This window comes from Ranitomeya imitator, chromosome 4 (genome assembly GCF_032444005.1).
Source record: "Ranitomeya imitator isolate aRanImi1 chromosome 4, aRanImi1.pri, whole genome shotgun sequence".
Classification (NCBI taxonomy): Eukaryota; Metazoa; Chordata; class Amphibia; order Anura; family Dendrobatidae; genus Ranitomeya; species Ranitomeya imitator.
The window spans coordinates 103,810,396-103,827,996 of NC_091285.1; the positions used below are offsets into that span (position 1 = coordinate 103,810,396).

General features: G+C 44.2%; 1 protein-coding gene across 7 annotated transcripts in view; it reads left to right on the forward strand.

Annotated features, from left to right (window-relative positions):
* RUFY1 (RUN and FYVE domain containing 1) overlaps positions 1–17,601 on the forward strand; it is a 377,731-nt gene that overhangs the window by 281,392 nt on the left and 78,738 nt on the right. For all 7 annotated transcript variants that reach the window (XM_069763888.1, XM_069763887.1, XM_069763891.1 and 4 more), the window contains one exon: positions 15,158–15,287. In XM_069763888.1, coding sequence (XP_069619989.1) covers positions 15,158–15,287 — 130 coding nt within the window. The remainder of the gene's footprint in view (positions 1–15,157; positions 15,288–17,601) is intronic.

The window sequence follows — 17,601 nt, forward strand, 5'->3', positions numbered from 1 at the left end:
AAGTTAAACCTCTCATATGGTAAAATAAACAATACCGTATATACTCGAGTATAAGCCGAGATTTTCAGCCCAAATTTTTGGGCTGAAAGTGCCCCTCTCGGCTTATACTCGAGTCAAGGTGGGTGGCAGGGTCGGCCGGTGAGGGGGTGAGGGCGCTGAGGCATAATTACCTGCTTCCAGCGATCCTGGCGCTCCCCGCCTGTCCCACGGTCTTCGGTGCTGCAGTTCTTCCCCTGTTCAGCGGTCACGTGGGACCGCTCATTAGAGAAATGAATATGCGGCTCCACCTCCCATAGGGGTGGAGCCACATATTCATTTCTCTAATCAGCGGTAACGGTGACCGCTGATAGAGGGAGAAGCTGTGGCACCGAAGACCAGCTGTCCGGGAGAAGGAGCCGGACGCCGGGACCAGGTAAGTATCGCATATTTACCTGTCCCTGTTCCAGCCGCCGGGCGTCACTCCATCTTCCCGGCGTCTATCTGCACTGACTGTGCAGGTCAGAGGGCGCGATGACGCATATAGTGTGTGCGGCGCCCTCTGCCTGATCAGTCAGTGCAGAGAGACGCCGGGACCGGATGCTGAGAAGCTGCAAGCAAGAGGTGAGTATGGCATTTTTTTGCAGCAGCAGCAATGGCACAGCTTTCTATGGGGCATCTATGGGGCAATAATGAACGGTGCAGAGCACTATATGTCACAGCTATGGGGCAATAATGAACAGTGCAGAGCACTATATGGCACGGCTATGGGGAAATAATGAACAGTGCAGAGCACTATATGGCACAGCTATGGGGCAATAATGAACAGTGCAGAGCACTATATGGCACAGCTATGGGGCAATAATGAACAGTGCAGAGCACTATATGGCACAGCTATGGGGCAATAATGAACGGTGCAGAGCACTATATGGCACAGCTATGGGGCAATAATGAACGGGGCAGAGCACTATATGGCACAGGTATGGGACAAAAATGAACGGTGCAGAGCATTGTATATGGGGCACAGCTTTCTATGGCACATCTATGGGGCAATAATGAACGGTGCAGAGCATTCTATATGGGGCACAGATTTCTATGGCACATCTATGGTGCAATAATGAACGGTGCAGAGCATTCAATATGGGGCACAGCTTTCTATGGGGCAATAATGAACGGTGCAGAGCATTATATATATAATTTTACTTTTATTGGTATCTATTTTTATTTTTGAAATTCACCGGTAGCTGCTGCATTTCCTACCCTAGGGTTATACTCGAGTCAATAAGTTTTCCTAGTTTTTTGTGGCAAAATTAGGGGGGTCGGCTTATACTCGGGTCGGCTTATACTAAAGTATATACGGTATATCTTTTTGTATATAAAATAAAGGTTAGCTGCTAAAAATAAAAAAAACTCTAAAAGTCGGGCATCGCTGTAATTTTACTAACCCAAAGACTAGTTACCTGATCATTTGGATGTCATGAACAGGGACCGGCTCCTGGTTTTTGAGGGCCCCGGGCAAAAGAGTCTCAGTGGGCCCCCCCTATTAACACATACCACGATTCATGACCGCATATAAACACAGCCATGTAGTATATAACACAGCCCACGTAGTATATAGCACAGCCACGTAGCATATAACACTGCCACGTAATATATAGCACAGCCCACGTAGCATATAACAGCCCATATAGTATATAGCACAGACACATAGTATATAACTGCCCACGTAGTTTATAGAACAGCCATCTAATGCATAGCACGGCCCACGTAGTACAGGGTGGAGCGCGGTAATTTGCTTTTTTGCACTGCATGCTGTGGCGGCACTGTCGGTCGAAGAGAGGGGAGAGTGGGTGTGGCTTACAGTGGCTGATGGGAGATTTGTATTCCTCTGCCTTTCAGTTGCCATCATGCAGTGGACACGTGAGGAGAGGTCATTTTGTGTTGAAGCGTATTTTTCAAATGCCCACTCGATCATTGCAGTGCAGCGTGCTTTTCGTTTACATTTCGCTGTTCCTCCACGCGGACGTGTTCCTGGACGGCAATCAATTGTAAATTGGGTGAATGCATTCAGATCAGCAGGGAATGTGTCATGTGTACGAAGGGGACCTGAGAGAAGGATTACAACACCACAAAACATCGAGAGAGTTAGAGCAGCAGTACTGCAATCTCCGAAACGCTCTGCTCGGAAGCAATCATTTGCTCTTGGCATTTCAAGACGTTCTCTCCACCGGATTCTTCATGATGAACTGAATTTTCACCCATATAAAATGTGCGTGGTCCAACATTTGTCAACATGGGACTATTTGACATGGCGGACCTCTTGTGAAGACATGTTAGCAACGATACCCCGTGACGCAATTGTGTTTTTTTCTGATGAGGCACATTTTCACCTCATTTTCACTGTGTGGTGCGCCATATCACGAGTAGGCATCATTGGTCCTTACTTTTTTCAGGATAATGGTCGTGCCATAACTGTGAACTCCGAACGGTACTTGTCTATGATACAGGATTATTTTCAGCCGGCTCTCGAGGCAATGGAACTAGAGGATACATGGTTCCAACAGGATGGTGCCACTGCACGCACAGCGAGGGTTACCATGAATTGTTTGAGGCAAATGTTTCCTGGACGGCTTATCTCTTTGAGGGGAGATGTGAACTGGCCAGCACGCTCACCAGATTTAGCCCCATGCGATTTTTTCCTTTGGGGTTACCTGAAGTCTAAGGTGTATATCAACCGTCCCAACACCTTGGAAGACCTAAGGAACAATATTGAAGCTGAAATTGGCAGAATACCAGTGGACATGCTTGTTAGAGTTCATGAAAACTTCAGAAAACGTATGCAGCAGTGTGTGGATAGCGAAGGTCGACATTTGCCAGATACACTATTTAAAACCATGTAATTTAAAAATTCCATTACTGTTCAGTATAATTAAAATATAAAATAAATTTTTCTAATGATCATAATTTTTTTATTTCATTCCCAAATCAGCAAATTACCGCGCTCCACCCTGTATATAACACGGCCCACGTAGAATATAGAACAGCCATGTAGTATATAGAACAGCCATGTAATATATAGCACAGACATGTAGCATATAGCACAGCCCCCCTCCCCCCAAGAATGGCCCCATAGTCCAGTACTCACTGTTAGTTACAGAAAAAAAAAACTCCTCACCTCCCAACGTTCCCACGCTGCGCTGCTCCCTCCCTGCTCCGGTCTCAGCAACTTCCGCTGCACTGCCTGACACACAGCGAGTGCGCGATGACATCGCGCACCCACAGCGGCAGTGTCAGAGGCAGAGTGGGGAATGATGGGAGAGGGAGCGTCAAGTGACGCTCTCTCCTCCATCATTTGCTTTGAACTTTACCGGCAGACGCCAGTGAAGTTCAAAGCGGTGGGGGAGTTGGCACTTGCGACAGGCCCCCCCCCCTGCCAGAGGTGTATCTAGCCTTTCCTGCACCCGGGGCAAAGGATCAGTTTAGCGCCCCACCCCCCCACCCCAAACCTCCCCCATTTGAACCTTAACTCTTTTGAAACTGTATGACCAAGCCAAGGTACATTCCTGAATCTCCATAATGTTAAAATAGATACCAATAAAAGTAAAATTAATTGAGACATCAGTAGGTTAAGTGTTTTTGAATATCCATATTGAATCAGGAGCCCCATATAGTCCTGCATAAAGGTTAATAATGGCCCCATAAGATGCTCCATAGATACATTTGCCCAATATAGTGCTGCAGAAACGTTGATTATGGCCCCATAAGATGCTCCATAGAGACATTTGCCCCATATAGTGCTGCACAAACATTGATTATGACCCCATAAGATGCTCCATAGAGACATTTGCCCCGTATAGTGCTGCACAAACATTAATTATGGCCCCATAAGATGCTCCATATAGACACTTGCCCCATATAGTGCTGCACAAACATTATTGCCCCATAAGATGCTCCATACAGACACTTGCCCCATTTGCTGTTGCTGCGATAAAAAAAATCACATACTCACCTCTCCGTTGCTCAGGCCCCCGTCACTTTCAATATTCACCTGCTCCTCGTTCTAGCCGCCGCTCCATCTTCAGCGTCTTCTGCACTGATGTTCAGGCAGAAGGTGCGCACTAACCACGTCATTGCGCCCTCTGACCACAGCGTCACTGCAGAAGACGCTGAAGACGGAGCGGCAGCTGGAACAAGGAGCAGGTGAATATCGCGGTGCCCAGCGCTCCCCTCCCCGTTATACTCACCTGCTCCTGGCTTGGTGCAGTCCCTGCTTCCCGGAGACGGCAGCTTCTTCCTGTATTGAGCGGTCACTGTTACCGCTCGTTACAGTAATGAATATGTGGCTCCACCCTTATGGGAGGTGGAGCCGCATATTGATTACTGTAATGAGCGGTACCATGTGACCGCTCAGTATAGGAAGAAGCCGGGGACCTGCAGGGACCACGCCAGGAGTAGGTGAGTATAATTAGACAGTCCCCGCTCCCCCTCCCATGCCGAGTCAGCTGCGTGATGTGCCGCTAGCTGAGGACCCCTGAGGGAGCGGTGGTCCTAGGCACTGGCAGCTGCCTGCCCCTGATGCCAGCCTTGAATGGGCCCCCCTGTCTCACCAGGGCCCCGGCACTTGCCCGGGTACGCCGGATGCTGACGTCTGCCCTGGTCATGAACAATAGCATAACATCTTGAACTTCTGTTTTTTCATTGAGCCTTTCCAAAATTTAAAATAAGGCTCCGTAAACATCTTTTCTGTGCTCTACACTGAGTGCTTTTGTCAGGATTTCTGCATATATCTCCAAAAAGCAGGATTCAGACAAAACCCCTACTGGAACCATTCACTAGGAGGCAGATGGATTCAGTTTGGACTTTCAGACCAGTAGAAAAGACTTTTGTAAACCTCCTAAGGGTTAGATGACACTGGTTTAGCGGCCAGACACAATTTAGTGTGACCCAGTATGACACACTGAAGCAAATAATTCCAGCCTCTTTCATCTGAATCAGTTTTTTCACTTATTTAGATAGAAGACCTGATGCAAGTCCTGAGCATAGGGGCCAGAATACATGTGTAGCTAACTAACTTAAAAGCGATCCAAAATGTGTTTTATCCCAAAGCAGTACCAATTAAACTTTAATCCATACCTCAAAAAACAAGTCCCCACTAAGGTTTAAAACATGTCAGTGGAAAAAAGGAGTTTCCACATCAGTGGTAGCTTAAAAGCTTCAGAAAAGCAATAAGACTCCCTTGCCCAACCACCCCCCACATCTTCCCCTTCCACATTTAAAAGAAAAGCATTCGGTATTATCATACCTAACAGACCGGACATTCAGCGTCTCCCACTCACACATCACCTCCTCACCTCTTCCCCTATCTGTCGGAGTCCCGCAAGGTTCAGTTCTAGGGCCCCTGCTTTTCTCCGTTTATACCTTAGGCCTCGGGCAGCTCATAGAATCTCACGGCTTTCAGTATCATCTCTATGCCGATGACACACAGATATACATCTCAGGACCAGATATCACCACTATAGATGAGCGAGTGTACTTGTTGCTCGGGTGACCTCCGAGTATTTATGACTGTTCGGAGATTTAGTTTTCATCCCGGCAGCTGAATGATTTACAGCTACTAGCCAGGCTGAGTACTTGTGGGGGTTGCCTGGTTGCAAGATCTTCTTCTATATTCCCCTCTTATCTCCTCTTCCCACAATCGCATACAAGATTTCTCCCATGCATCCCCCATACTCTGGAACTCTCTACCCCAATATTCAGACTCTCACCTACCGTGGAAACCTTCAAAAAGAACCTGAATACCTACCTCTTCCGACAAGCCTACAACCTGCAGTAACCACTGATAGACCAAACCGCTGCACAACCAGCTCTACCCTCACCTACTGTATTCTCACCCATCCCTAGTAGATTGTGAGCCCTCGCGGGCAGGGTCCTCTCAACTCATGTACCAGTCGTGACTTGTATTGATTAAGATTATTGTACTTGTTTTTTATTATGTACACCTCATCTCACATGTAATGCGCTATGGAATAAATGGCGCTATAATAATAATAAAATCTGTTCTTTCAATGCCATATGATCCCCTTCCATTCTTAGCCCACAGTGTGCCTGGCAGCACAGTGGCTTGCAAGGCTGGGGTCCTGGGTTCAAATCCCACCAAGGACAAAATCTGCAAGGAGTTTGCATGCTCTCCCCGTGTTTGCATGGGTTTCCTCTGGGTTCTCCGGTTTCATCCCACACTCCAAAGACATACAGATAGGGAATCTGGACTGTGAGTCCCAATGGGGACCGTGACTATAATGTTTGTAAAGTGCTGTGGAATTAATGGCGCTATATAAGTGAATAAAATAAATAGACAGTAGTTAGCATCCTTGTGTATGGTTTTGCTGTAGCATGGAGGACGAATTTAACAATTTACAAGGACACATGTCTCTAGAAGCACGAGTTGGGCACACTGTATTGGGCAATAAATTGGTAAATTTTAAATTTTCACACTGCAACATTCATGGGCTGATAATTATGAAATCTGCAAATGGTACCCACAAAATATTCCTGGAAAATCTGTGCTAAAAAAATCATATAGCAGTCCTTCCCTTTGCAGCCCTGCTATGGGCCCGAACAGTAGTGTCCATCCACATACAGGGTACCCCTATGTTAGGGAGAAGTTGTGTAACAAATTGATTTGTTTTCTAAAATTGCACTTGTATAAATGAGAATTCTAGTTGTGGAGACATGCCGGTCCGTGGGTGCTCTTGTTCGCTGGCATGGCTGCCTTTAGAAAGACCACATAGACCAGGGCTCATCCCTCTGAATGTCCACACTCCTTCCCTGTGGCAGAATATTACGCAGACAATACATGGTGAGGGAAACACTATGTGGCAATACTTTATTGAACCACCAATGGACAATAACATATAGGACAGTCCGAGCAAATACACAAGATGGTGAAATTGACACTCACCCTTCCGCTGGCTCGCCAGGATTAGAGCAGCTATGACTTCAGGGCATCCAGGGCCTACTATCCCAACCAGTAGCACCCCACATTTGGAGGGCCCCACAGAGAGGTGGTAGAGGCAAGCTTAGGAAGATGACCAAGTGCAGTGAATTATATGGCCAGGTCACCTCATTGTCAAACCTGGATTTTCCAAACATCTTTGAGGGTTCAGAGATGGTCAATGGAGCAGATCTGTATTCTTCCAGCTGGTGCCATGTTCCCTTAAGCTGACATCCTGTACAGTTGTGGAAAGCGCCCTTTTATAGTACATGTCTAGCCTAATCAAGAACAAATGCTGTTTCGTCACACTAGTGCAAAAACATTTTAATAGGAAAAAATTTTTTATGTTCATAGCCCATTGATATAAAATTTTATTAAACTTTTAACATCTGAACACCATAAAAAAAAGTTACGAAAATACTAGTGTAAAATAAAGACATAGTAACTGTTATTTATCAACTTTTTTGTTGTTTAACTATCTGATTTAGAGAAAAAAAAACTTGTTCCAGCTCCATTGTAAAATTCAGGCTTTGTAACTTTATTGAATCCTGTTTAAAAGCAGTTGTGATACAACTCTCCAAAAGCACACGGGACAGTGAGCGACACGTTTCGATCCGAAAGGATCTTTATCCAAGCTTGGATAAAGATCCTTTCGGATCGAAACGGATCGATCGAAAGTTACAAAGCCTGAATTTTACAATGGAGCTGGAACAAGTTTTTTTTCTCTGGTTTCCTTGTTGATCAGCGTGGAGTTCCGTGCACCTGCGGTGGTTTCCTGGCGAGCTGGCTTTTCTTTTCTATTTTCTTAACGATCTGATTTAACAATATAAAAATACAAAGCTTGAAAATTGCTGGTTTTTCAAGACTAGAAATCATATTGACCTAAATTTACCACTAATGTATTGGGGCCGATTTTATCAGGTCTCTCTAGTTCTTAAGGTACCTTCACACATAACGATATCGTTAACGATATCGTTGCTTTTTGTGACGTAGCAACGATATCGTTAAGGAAATCGTTATGTGTGACAGCGACCAACGATCAGGCCCCTGCTGTGCCATCGTTGGTCGCTGAACAAAGTCCAGAACTTTATTTCATCGCTGGATCTCCCGCGGACATCGCTGGATCGGCGTGTGTGACACCGATCCAGCGATGTCTTCACTGGTAACCAGGGTAAAAATCGGGTAACTAAGCGCAGGGCCGCGCTTAGTAACCCGATGTTTACCCTGGTTGCCATCCTAAAAGTAAAAAAAACAAACACTACATACTTACCTAACGCTGTCTGTCCCCGGCGCTCTGCTTCTCTGCACTCCTCCTGTACTGGCTGTGAGCGTCGGGCAGCCGGAAAGCAGAGCGGTGACGTCACCGCTCTGCTTTCCGGCCGCTGTGCTCACAGCCAGTACAGGAGGAGTGCAGAGAAGCAGAGCGCCGGGGACAGACAGCGTTAGGTAAGTATGTAGTGTTTGTTTTTTTTACTTTTAGGATGGTAACCAGGGTAAACATCAGGTTACTAAGCGCGGCCCTGCGCTTAGTTACCCGATGTTTACCCTGGTTACCGGCATCGTTGGTCGCTGGAGAGCTGTCTGTGTGACAGCTCTCCAGTGACCAAACAGCGACGCTGCAGCGATCCGGATTGTTGTCGGTATTGCTGCAGCGTCGCTTAATGTGAAGGGGCCTTTAGTGCAAGCATAAACTAGAGAGTCTTAGGGTATGTGCACACGATGCAGATTTAGTGCAGAACTGCAGCAGATTTTTCTGCAGCAGAAGCGCTGCAGAACTGCACTGTGATTTACAGTACAATGTAAATCAATGTGAAAAAAAAAGCTGTGCACATGGTGCAGAAAAATCTGCGCAGAAACGCTGCAGATTTCAAAGAAGTGCATGTCACTTCTTTTGTGCAGTTCTGCAGCGTTTCTGCACCCTCCATAATAGAAATCCGTTGGTAAAATACGCATCAAAAACGCATAAAAAACGCACCTGCGGATTCTGCCAGGAGATGCAGATTTTATGCAGAAAATTCTGCACCAAATCTGCATCGTGTGCACACAGCCTTAAAATGTATCATAGTGGTTAAAGCTGTTGATAAATCGTCTTATTTTAAGACTGTCTGCAATAAGTTTGCACCACTGTTTAGATGTTTTATGTTGTGCCAAGAATGTGCACCACACTTTTGTTCACATTTTTTTGCACATTGTGTCAATGTTAGACCACGCACCTTTCCAGTAAGCCACACCCATTTCAGGCAAGTCCCAAAAAGTGTCTAAACCAAATAAATATGGGGCAGGCCGCAAAGTACTTTTTGGGGTTTTAAATACAGAATTGTGGCTCATTTTCACTGATAACCCTGTTTAAATAAAACGGTTTCAGAATTACTGGGTTAGGAACAGGCATTCCAAAGTTGTTAGCATGTAAAGTGACATATGTCAGATTACTGGTCAGAAATGGCAAAACTAGCTGCAGCAGAAATGGGTTAAACACTGTTCCTGTTCCTTCTTACTTTCAGCTGTACAATCACATACATTGAAAGAGGGAGCTAAAATTTCTCATTACTTCTGCTTCATACAAGTGTGTTCTCAAGCTGTGGTATTCAAGTCACTGCATGTTAAAGGGACACTGTCACCTGAATTTGGAGGGAACAATCTTCAGCCATGGAGGCGGGGTTTTGGGGTTTTTGATTCACCCTTTCCTTACCCGCTGGCTGCATGCTGGCTGCAATATTGGATTGAAGTTCATTCTCTGTCCTCCGTAGTACACGCCTGCGCAAGGCAATCTTGCAATAGGCAATTGGAGGAGCACTTGAATAGTAAGACTCCTAGGGATGATATCATAGACTCCCTCCCGCTAATGACGTGGGCCACAACATTTTTGGCAGATACGTCCACTAAGTCAGTAAGGTTCTCGGCTAGAAACAATTTTTTGTCTAATCTGGCCCGCAGGGCGATCTGGATGAAGACCTGGCCAGGGGACAGCGCCTCCAACAATAAATTGTGTTCCATTCCCTTCACAGGGTTAAGGGTGTTGGACAATATTGGACTTGGACAATATTCTAGAGAAAGCGTTGGATAAAAAGTCATTCCCTGAGGATAGGTTTAGAAGGGCTCAGTCTTTACAGAAACCTGTGCCATCTCGAAGACAGTCCGATTATGGGGTCAGGGGAGGTCCATTAGAAGGACCTTCCACAAAGGAGGTAAAGGTAGAGGGTCCCTATTTGGGTCTGGCTCTAGATTGGGAAGTCAATGATGCCATCCTTGTCGGGTGCGGCTCAGACAATTTGCGGGAAATTGGCACCATATTTGTTCTCTTATGGTCACAGACATAAGGAAGCTTGTCGACACATCTGTTATAATTCTGGTCCCTCGGTTTGAAGAGGGCATTAATCAATGTTATTTGCAATCAAGAAGCCCTCGGGCGAATCCCGCACTTTAATAAATCTAAAGCCCTTACATTTCTGGATAATGTACAAGAGATTCCGAATGCAGTGAATTAGATCTACGGTTCCCCTTATAGACAGGGACGCATTTATGTGCACCCTGGATCTAAAGAGTGCATATTATCAGGTGCCAATACATCCAGCCTCCCAAAAATTCTTTAGATTCCCAGTAAAAATCCAGAATTGAATCTGCCACTTTCAGTTTCAGTGCATTCCATTCAGCCCAGCCTCGGCCCCTCGGGTCTTTATGAAATTGGTGTCAGAGATCGTAGCCTATCTAAGGAACATGGGGATAATTATAGTTCCGTATCTGGATGATTTTCTCCTGGTGGCAAGTTCGGTGGAGGAACTCCGGTTTCACAAGAAGAAGACCATATCAATGCTGGAATACCTAGGTTGGGCCCTCAATTGGCAAAAGTCGGACTTGGTGCCAGGAAACAGGAGCGTTTTCCTGAGAGTGCTGTTAGACTCCAGACATGGAGCATGCTTCTTGCCAGAGGAAAAACAGGAGACCATGACAAACAGATTCCGGTTGTTCCTAAGAAGTCGGGCTTCAATCAATTAAGCGATTACGTTTCTAGGCCTCCTGACAGCCTGCATTCCCTGTGTCCAGAGGGCCCAGTTCCACCCAAGAGCCTTGCAGAAAGAAATTCTATCCATCTGGGACTAGTGCCAGATATCACTCGACAAAGGAATGTCATTATCTCCTATGGTGACAAGATCGCTACTCTGGTGGACTTTGTCAGAAAATCTTCAGTTGGGCATTCCATGGATTTCTTCTCCTTGCGTAGCGATCACTATGGATGCCAGCAAGGAAGGATGGGGAGCACACTTAGAAGGATAGATTCAGGGCATATGGCCATCAAAGGTCTCGTCCAAGTCTTCAAACTACAGGGAGCTCTATACCGTGTGGGAAGCCCTAAGGCGGAATCAATCATGTCTGAAGGGGCAGCACATCAAGATTTTATCAGACAATATAATGACTGTATCGATCTTCCATAACCAGGGAGACGAGAGACACTGTGCTCTCCAGGATCTAGCATCCACAATCTTTCCCTGTGCAGAAAAACAGTCCTTTCGGTTACTAATTAATTGAGCAGACAGAAGGTCTTGCCAACAAAATGGGAATTGAACGAAGAGGTATTCCAGCACTTATGCCATCAGATAGACTTCTGCGTGACAAGAAAGAACTTAAAGGTCGCCAAATTTTACACCCTGAATGTGGCGGACAATCCAGAAGCGGTCATCATGCTGAGTCAGAGGTGGGACAGGTCTCTGACATATGCCTTTCCCCCAATGGCTCTTATAGCAATAGTAGTCAGAATGATCCAGGAGGATCAGGCGAGGGTACTTGTGATCATTCCCTGTTGACCAAAGAGAAGTTAGTTCCTGTTGCTAAAAGTTATGGCCTTGGAAGATTCTGTCATGCTTTCCTGGAGAAGAGATTTGATTCATCAGGGCCCAGTCTTCCACCAGAATCTAGAAAGACTCCTATATCGGCCTGGATCCTGAATGGAACATCCTAAGGGCCCAGGAGCTATCGAGCCAGGTTATTGCCACGATTCAAGCTAGTAGGAAGCCAGTCACTTCAGCAATCTACAGTACGATCTGGAAAAGGTTCTGTTTAGAAGGTGGCAGGTCCGATGTACAGTGAGTACAGAAAGTATTCATACCCCTTTAAATTCTTCACACTTTGTTTCATTGCAGCCATTTGGTGAGTTCAAAAAAGTAATTTTTTTTCTCTTTAATGTACACTCTGCACCCCATCTTGACTGAAAAAAAAACAAATGTATTAATTTTTGCTAATTTATTAAAAAAGAAAAACTGAAATATCACATGGTCATAAGTATTCAGACCTTTTGCTCAGTATTGAGTAGAGGCACCCTTTTGAGCAAGTATAGCCATGAGTCTTATTCTGAATGATGCAACAAGTTTTTCACACCTAGATTTGGGGATCCTCTACCATTCCTCCTTGCAGATCCTCTCCAGTTATGTCAGGTTGGATGGTGAACATTGGTAGACAACCATTTTCAGGTCTCTCTAGAGATGCTCAATTGGGTTTAGGTCAGGGCTCTGGCTGGGCCAGTCAAGAATGGTCAGAGAGTTTTTCTGAAGCCACTCCTTTGTTATTTTAGCTGTGTGCTTAGGGTCATTGTTTTGTTGGAAGGTGAACCTTCGGCCAAGTCTGAGGTTTTCATCCAGGATATCTCTACTTGGCTGCATTAATGTTTCCTTCAGTGATTACCAGTCGTCCTGTCCCTGCAGCTGAAAAGCATCCCTATACCATGATGCTGCTACCACCATGTTTCACTGTTGGGATTGTATTGGACAGGTGATGAGCAGTGCCTGGTTTTCTCCACACATACCGCTTAGGAGAATCACCAAAAAGGTCTATCTTCGTCTCATCAGACCAGAGAATCTTATTTCTCATAATGTGGGAGTCCTTCATGTGTTGTGTTTTTTTTTTTTTTAGCAAACTCTATACGGGCTTTCATATTTCTTGCAAAGAGGAGAGGCTTCTGTCGGGCCACTCTGACATAAAGGCCCGACTGGTGGAGGGCTGCAGTGATAGTTGACTTTGTGGAACTTTCTCCCATCTCCCTACTGCATATCTGGAGCTCAGCCATAGTGATCTTGGGGTTCTTCTTTACCTCTCTCACCAAGGCTCTTCTCTCACGATTGCTCTGTTTGGCTGGATGACCAGGTCTACGAAATCTTCTTCTTGTCCCAAACTTCTTCCATTGAGGATTATGGAGGCCCCTGTGCTCTTTGGAACTGTGAGTGCTGCAGAAATTCTTTTGCAACCTTGGCCAGATCTGTGCCTTGCCACAATTCTGTCTCTGAGCTCCTTGGCTAGTTTTTTTGACCTCCTGATTCTCATTTGGTCTGACATGCACTGTGAGCTGTGAAGTCTTATATAGACATGTGTGTGCCTTTCCAAATCAAGTCCTATCAGTTTAATTAAACACAGCTGGACTCCAATGAAGGAGTAGAACCATCTCAAGGAGGATGCAAGAAAATGGACAGCATGTGACTTAAATATGAGTGTCTGAGAAAATGGCCTGAATACTTGACTATGATATTTCAGTTTTTCTTTTTTTAATAAATATGCAAATAAAAATTCTACGTTTGTGTTTTTTTCAGTCATGGTAGGGTGCAGAGTGTGCATTAATATGAAAAAAATGAACTTTTTTGAATTTACCCAATGGCTGCAATGAAGCAAAGAGTGAAAAATTTAGAGGTCTGAATATTTTCTGTACCCACTGTATATGTATGTTTATGTATATATCCTGTATCTTATGTCACAGAAAGACCACATGGTCATTTGGTATGTAGTTTTAGCATGTTCATCCTATAGAACCTATAATAGATTATTACCTGTGACCATAATGTATGAAGGAAGGTGTACAGCAACTGGTTCCTATGTCCATTATGGCTGAAGAAAAGCATCACACAGCATGATGCTTCCACCACCATGTTTTACAGTGGGGGTGGTGTTTTCAAGGTTGATTTCCAGTTTTAGTTTTCCAGCAGAGCACCTTCTTCCATATGCTAGCTGTGTCCAATACATGACTTTTTGCAAACTGTACTTATAGCTTGCTTTCAATAATGGCTTTCTTCTTGCAACTCTTCCTTAAAGGCCAGATTTGTGGAGTATACAACTGATGGTTGTCCCGTTGACAGATTCTACCATTTGAGCTGTGGATTTCCGCAGCTCTTCCATTGTGACCATTGACCTCTTGGCAGCTTCTCTGTCTGCTTTCCTTGCTTGGGATGTTTGTTTAGGTGGATGGCCATATCTTGTCAGATTTGCAGTTGTCATATTCCTTCTATTTTTGGGTGATGGATTGAAAAGTTCTCTATAAGATGTTGAGAGCTTGGGCTATTTTTGTTATAACCTAACCGTGTTTTACTTGGGTTTTCAATTTTAACCCTAACCTGTCTGTTGTGTTCCTTTGTTTTCATGATGCTGAGGCCTTCACAGAAAAGTGGACTCAATTTAATTATTAGGTGACTTCTGGAGGCAACTGGTCACTCAGGATTTTATCTACAGAGGCTGAATACAGATGCACTTCACAATTGTCAGATTTATATTTTTTAATATTTAGAAAATTATTTATCACTTATTTTACATTTTACTAATTCTTACTACTTTGTGTTGGTATATCACATAATATTCCAATAAAATACTTTAACGTTTTGTGGGTGTAATGTAAAAAAAATGTTGAAAAGTTCACTGGGTATGAATACTTTAAGGCTCTGTAGATATATATGCACATACGTATAACTTTCCTGAACTTTTCACCAAGCATTGAGAGAGCTGAATCCCACTTTTATACCCTCTAGTTTGTAATCCAACAGTGGATGGTTCTCTCCAGGGACGCAGTCATGGAATCTATAAATAAGAATTACTTGTAGGAATAATCAGTGTTCTCCCCAGAAAATCTATTTATTCTACAAAAAAAGTACTCTAAAAAGAACACGACATACATTTGGTACCCGAGTCATTGTAACAACACTTAAAATACATATACCATTAAGATGTTGGCCAAACAGTTTAACCTCTAATGTAAGTCAAGTATTTATCAAAGCTTCCCCGTCACAAAGCTGCAACAATCTAATTTATGGAGTTCAGCATGGGCTGTTTAAAAACATGCATCCCATTTAATTACACATTGAACTTTGTGTGTATATAGAGAGAATAAGTTTAGAGCAGTTTTATGACCATTAATGATAATACTTATATTTGTCTCCTTTGTAGCTCCAATTTACAGCACAATCTACAATCTGAGAAAGAACAACAGAAAACTCTTCAGGAAGAACTTTCTAAAGAGAAGGAGAAGAATAAGTTTTTACAAAATGACCTGCTGCAATATTCACAACTAAAAAAGGTAACACTGAAATGTTATCAAACATGATGGTGAAAGGACATTGTGATTTGAAGAAGTTACCTGAAAAACCAGTGTATATAAAGAACTTTGAACATCAAAGCAGGAGTAATATACCTGACAGTATACATCTTTCTACAGTGGGCCCTAATGGTGATGGATGCCATTATATACAGTGTGTAGTGGAAACCTGTGTGGAAAGTTTTAGGAAAAACTCAAAAGGTTTCACACGTTTGCCAATTGTAATCCAATTGGATCAATCCGAGACAAGGGCACACAAGCAGGATCTCTTGGTGTACTGGCTTGTCTGACTTTCAGAAGCCCAGTCACAAGTTTTTATTACAAGCACAGATATAAGAAAAGTGGGAATAGCTTACATTACCTAAGACAGAAGATATTTAAGTTGGGAAAAACAAAATCATAAATTATGGATTCTGTCAAAATTCCTTTCTAGACAGTTCTAACTAGATTATTATACTTTCTCAGAGACCAAAGAAATGTTTAACACAGATACCTCTATATCAGAGACAACTCCCTGTGTTTTGCTTTTATGAGTAACACTTATAAAACTAATTATTATTATTATTATTATACATTTTTGTAGTGCCATTTATTCCATGGCGCTTTACATGTGAATATGGGGCAAATATAGACAAATACATTAAACATGATGCTAAAATTCAAATTATCGAAGATATACACTGTGTGCAGAATTATTAGGCAAGTTGTATTTTGATCACATGATACTTTTTATACATATTGTCCTACTCCAAGCTGTTCAGGCTTGAGAGCCAACTACCAATTAAGTAAATCAGGTGATGTGTATCTCTGTAATGAGGGGTGTTGTCTAATGATATCAAAAACCTATATAAGGTGTGCTTAATTATTACGCAACTTCCTTTCCTTTGGCAAAATGGGTCAGAAGAGAGATTTGACGGGCTCTGAAAAGTCCAAAATTGTGAGATGTCTTGCAGAGGGATGCAGCAGTCTTGAAATTGCCAAACTTTTGAAGCGTGATCTCTGAACAATCCAGCGTTTCATGGTAAATAGCCAACAGGGTCGCAAGAAGCGTGTTGGGCAAAAAAGGCGCATAATAACTGCCCATGAATTGAGGAAAATCAAGCGTGAAGCTGCCCAGATGCCATTTGCCACTAGTTTTGCCTTATTTCAGAGCTGCAACGTTATTATTATTATTATTATTATTATTTATTTATATAGCACCATTAATTCCATGGTGCTGTACATGAGAAATGGGTTACATACAGGGTTATAGATATCGTTTACAGTAAACAGGTTTACAGTGACAGACTGGTACAGAGGGGAGAGGACCCTGTCCTTGCAGACTTACATTCTATGGGATAGTGGGGAAGAGACAGAAGGTAGGGGTGAGGCAGTGGCTGTGGCCGTGGTGAGGCGGCGGCTGTGAGGCGGCAGCTCTGGCGGCGGCGGTGGCTTGGTTATTGCAGGCTGTAGGCTTTCCTGAAGAGGTGGATTTTCAGGTTCCGTCTGAAGGATCCGAGGGTGGTGGATAATTGGACGTTTTGAGGAGTGCAATTCCAGAGGATGGGGGATATTCGGGTGAAATCTTGGAGGCGGTTGTGTGAGGAGCGAATAAGTGTGGAGGAGAGTAGGAAGTCTTGGGAGGATCGAAGATTACGTGAGGGAAGATATTGGGAGATTAGTTCAGAGATATAGGGAGGGGACAGGTTGTCAATGGCTTTGTAGATCAGTGTTAGTAGTTTGAACTGGATTCGTTGGGGAATGGGGAGCCAGGGGAGGGATTTGCAGAGGGGAGAAGCAGGGGAGTAGCGAGGAGAGAGGTGGATTAGCCGGGCAGCAGAGTTGAGGACAGACTGGAGTGGTGCAAGAGAGTTAGCTGGGAGGCCACAGAGGAGGGTGTTGCAGTATTCGAGGCGGGAGATGATGAGAGCATGCACAAGAGTTTTGGTAGATTGTGGGCTGAGGAAGGAACGGATTCTGGCAATATTTTTGAGTTTGGGGCGACAGGAGGTGGCAAGAGCTTGGACGTGAGGTTTGAAGGACAGGGCAGAGTCGAGAGTTACCCTAAGGGAGCGGATTTCAGGTGCAGGAGATAGCGTGATGCCGTTTACCATAATAGACAGATCAGGTAGGGGGGATACGTGAGGTGGGGGAAAGATGATGAATTCGGTTTTGTCTACATTGAGTTTAAGGAAGCGAGAGGTGAAGAAGGAAGATATGGTTGACAGACACTTCGGTATTCTGGACAGCAGGGAGGTGACATCTGGGCCAGAGAGGTAGATCTGAGTGTCGTCTGTATACAGGTGGTACTGGAAGC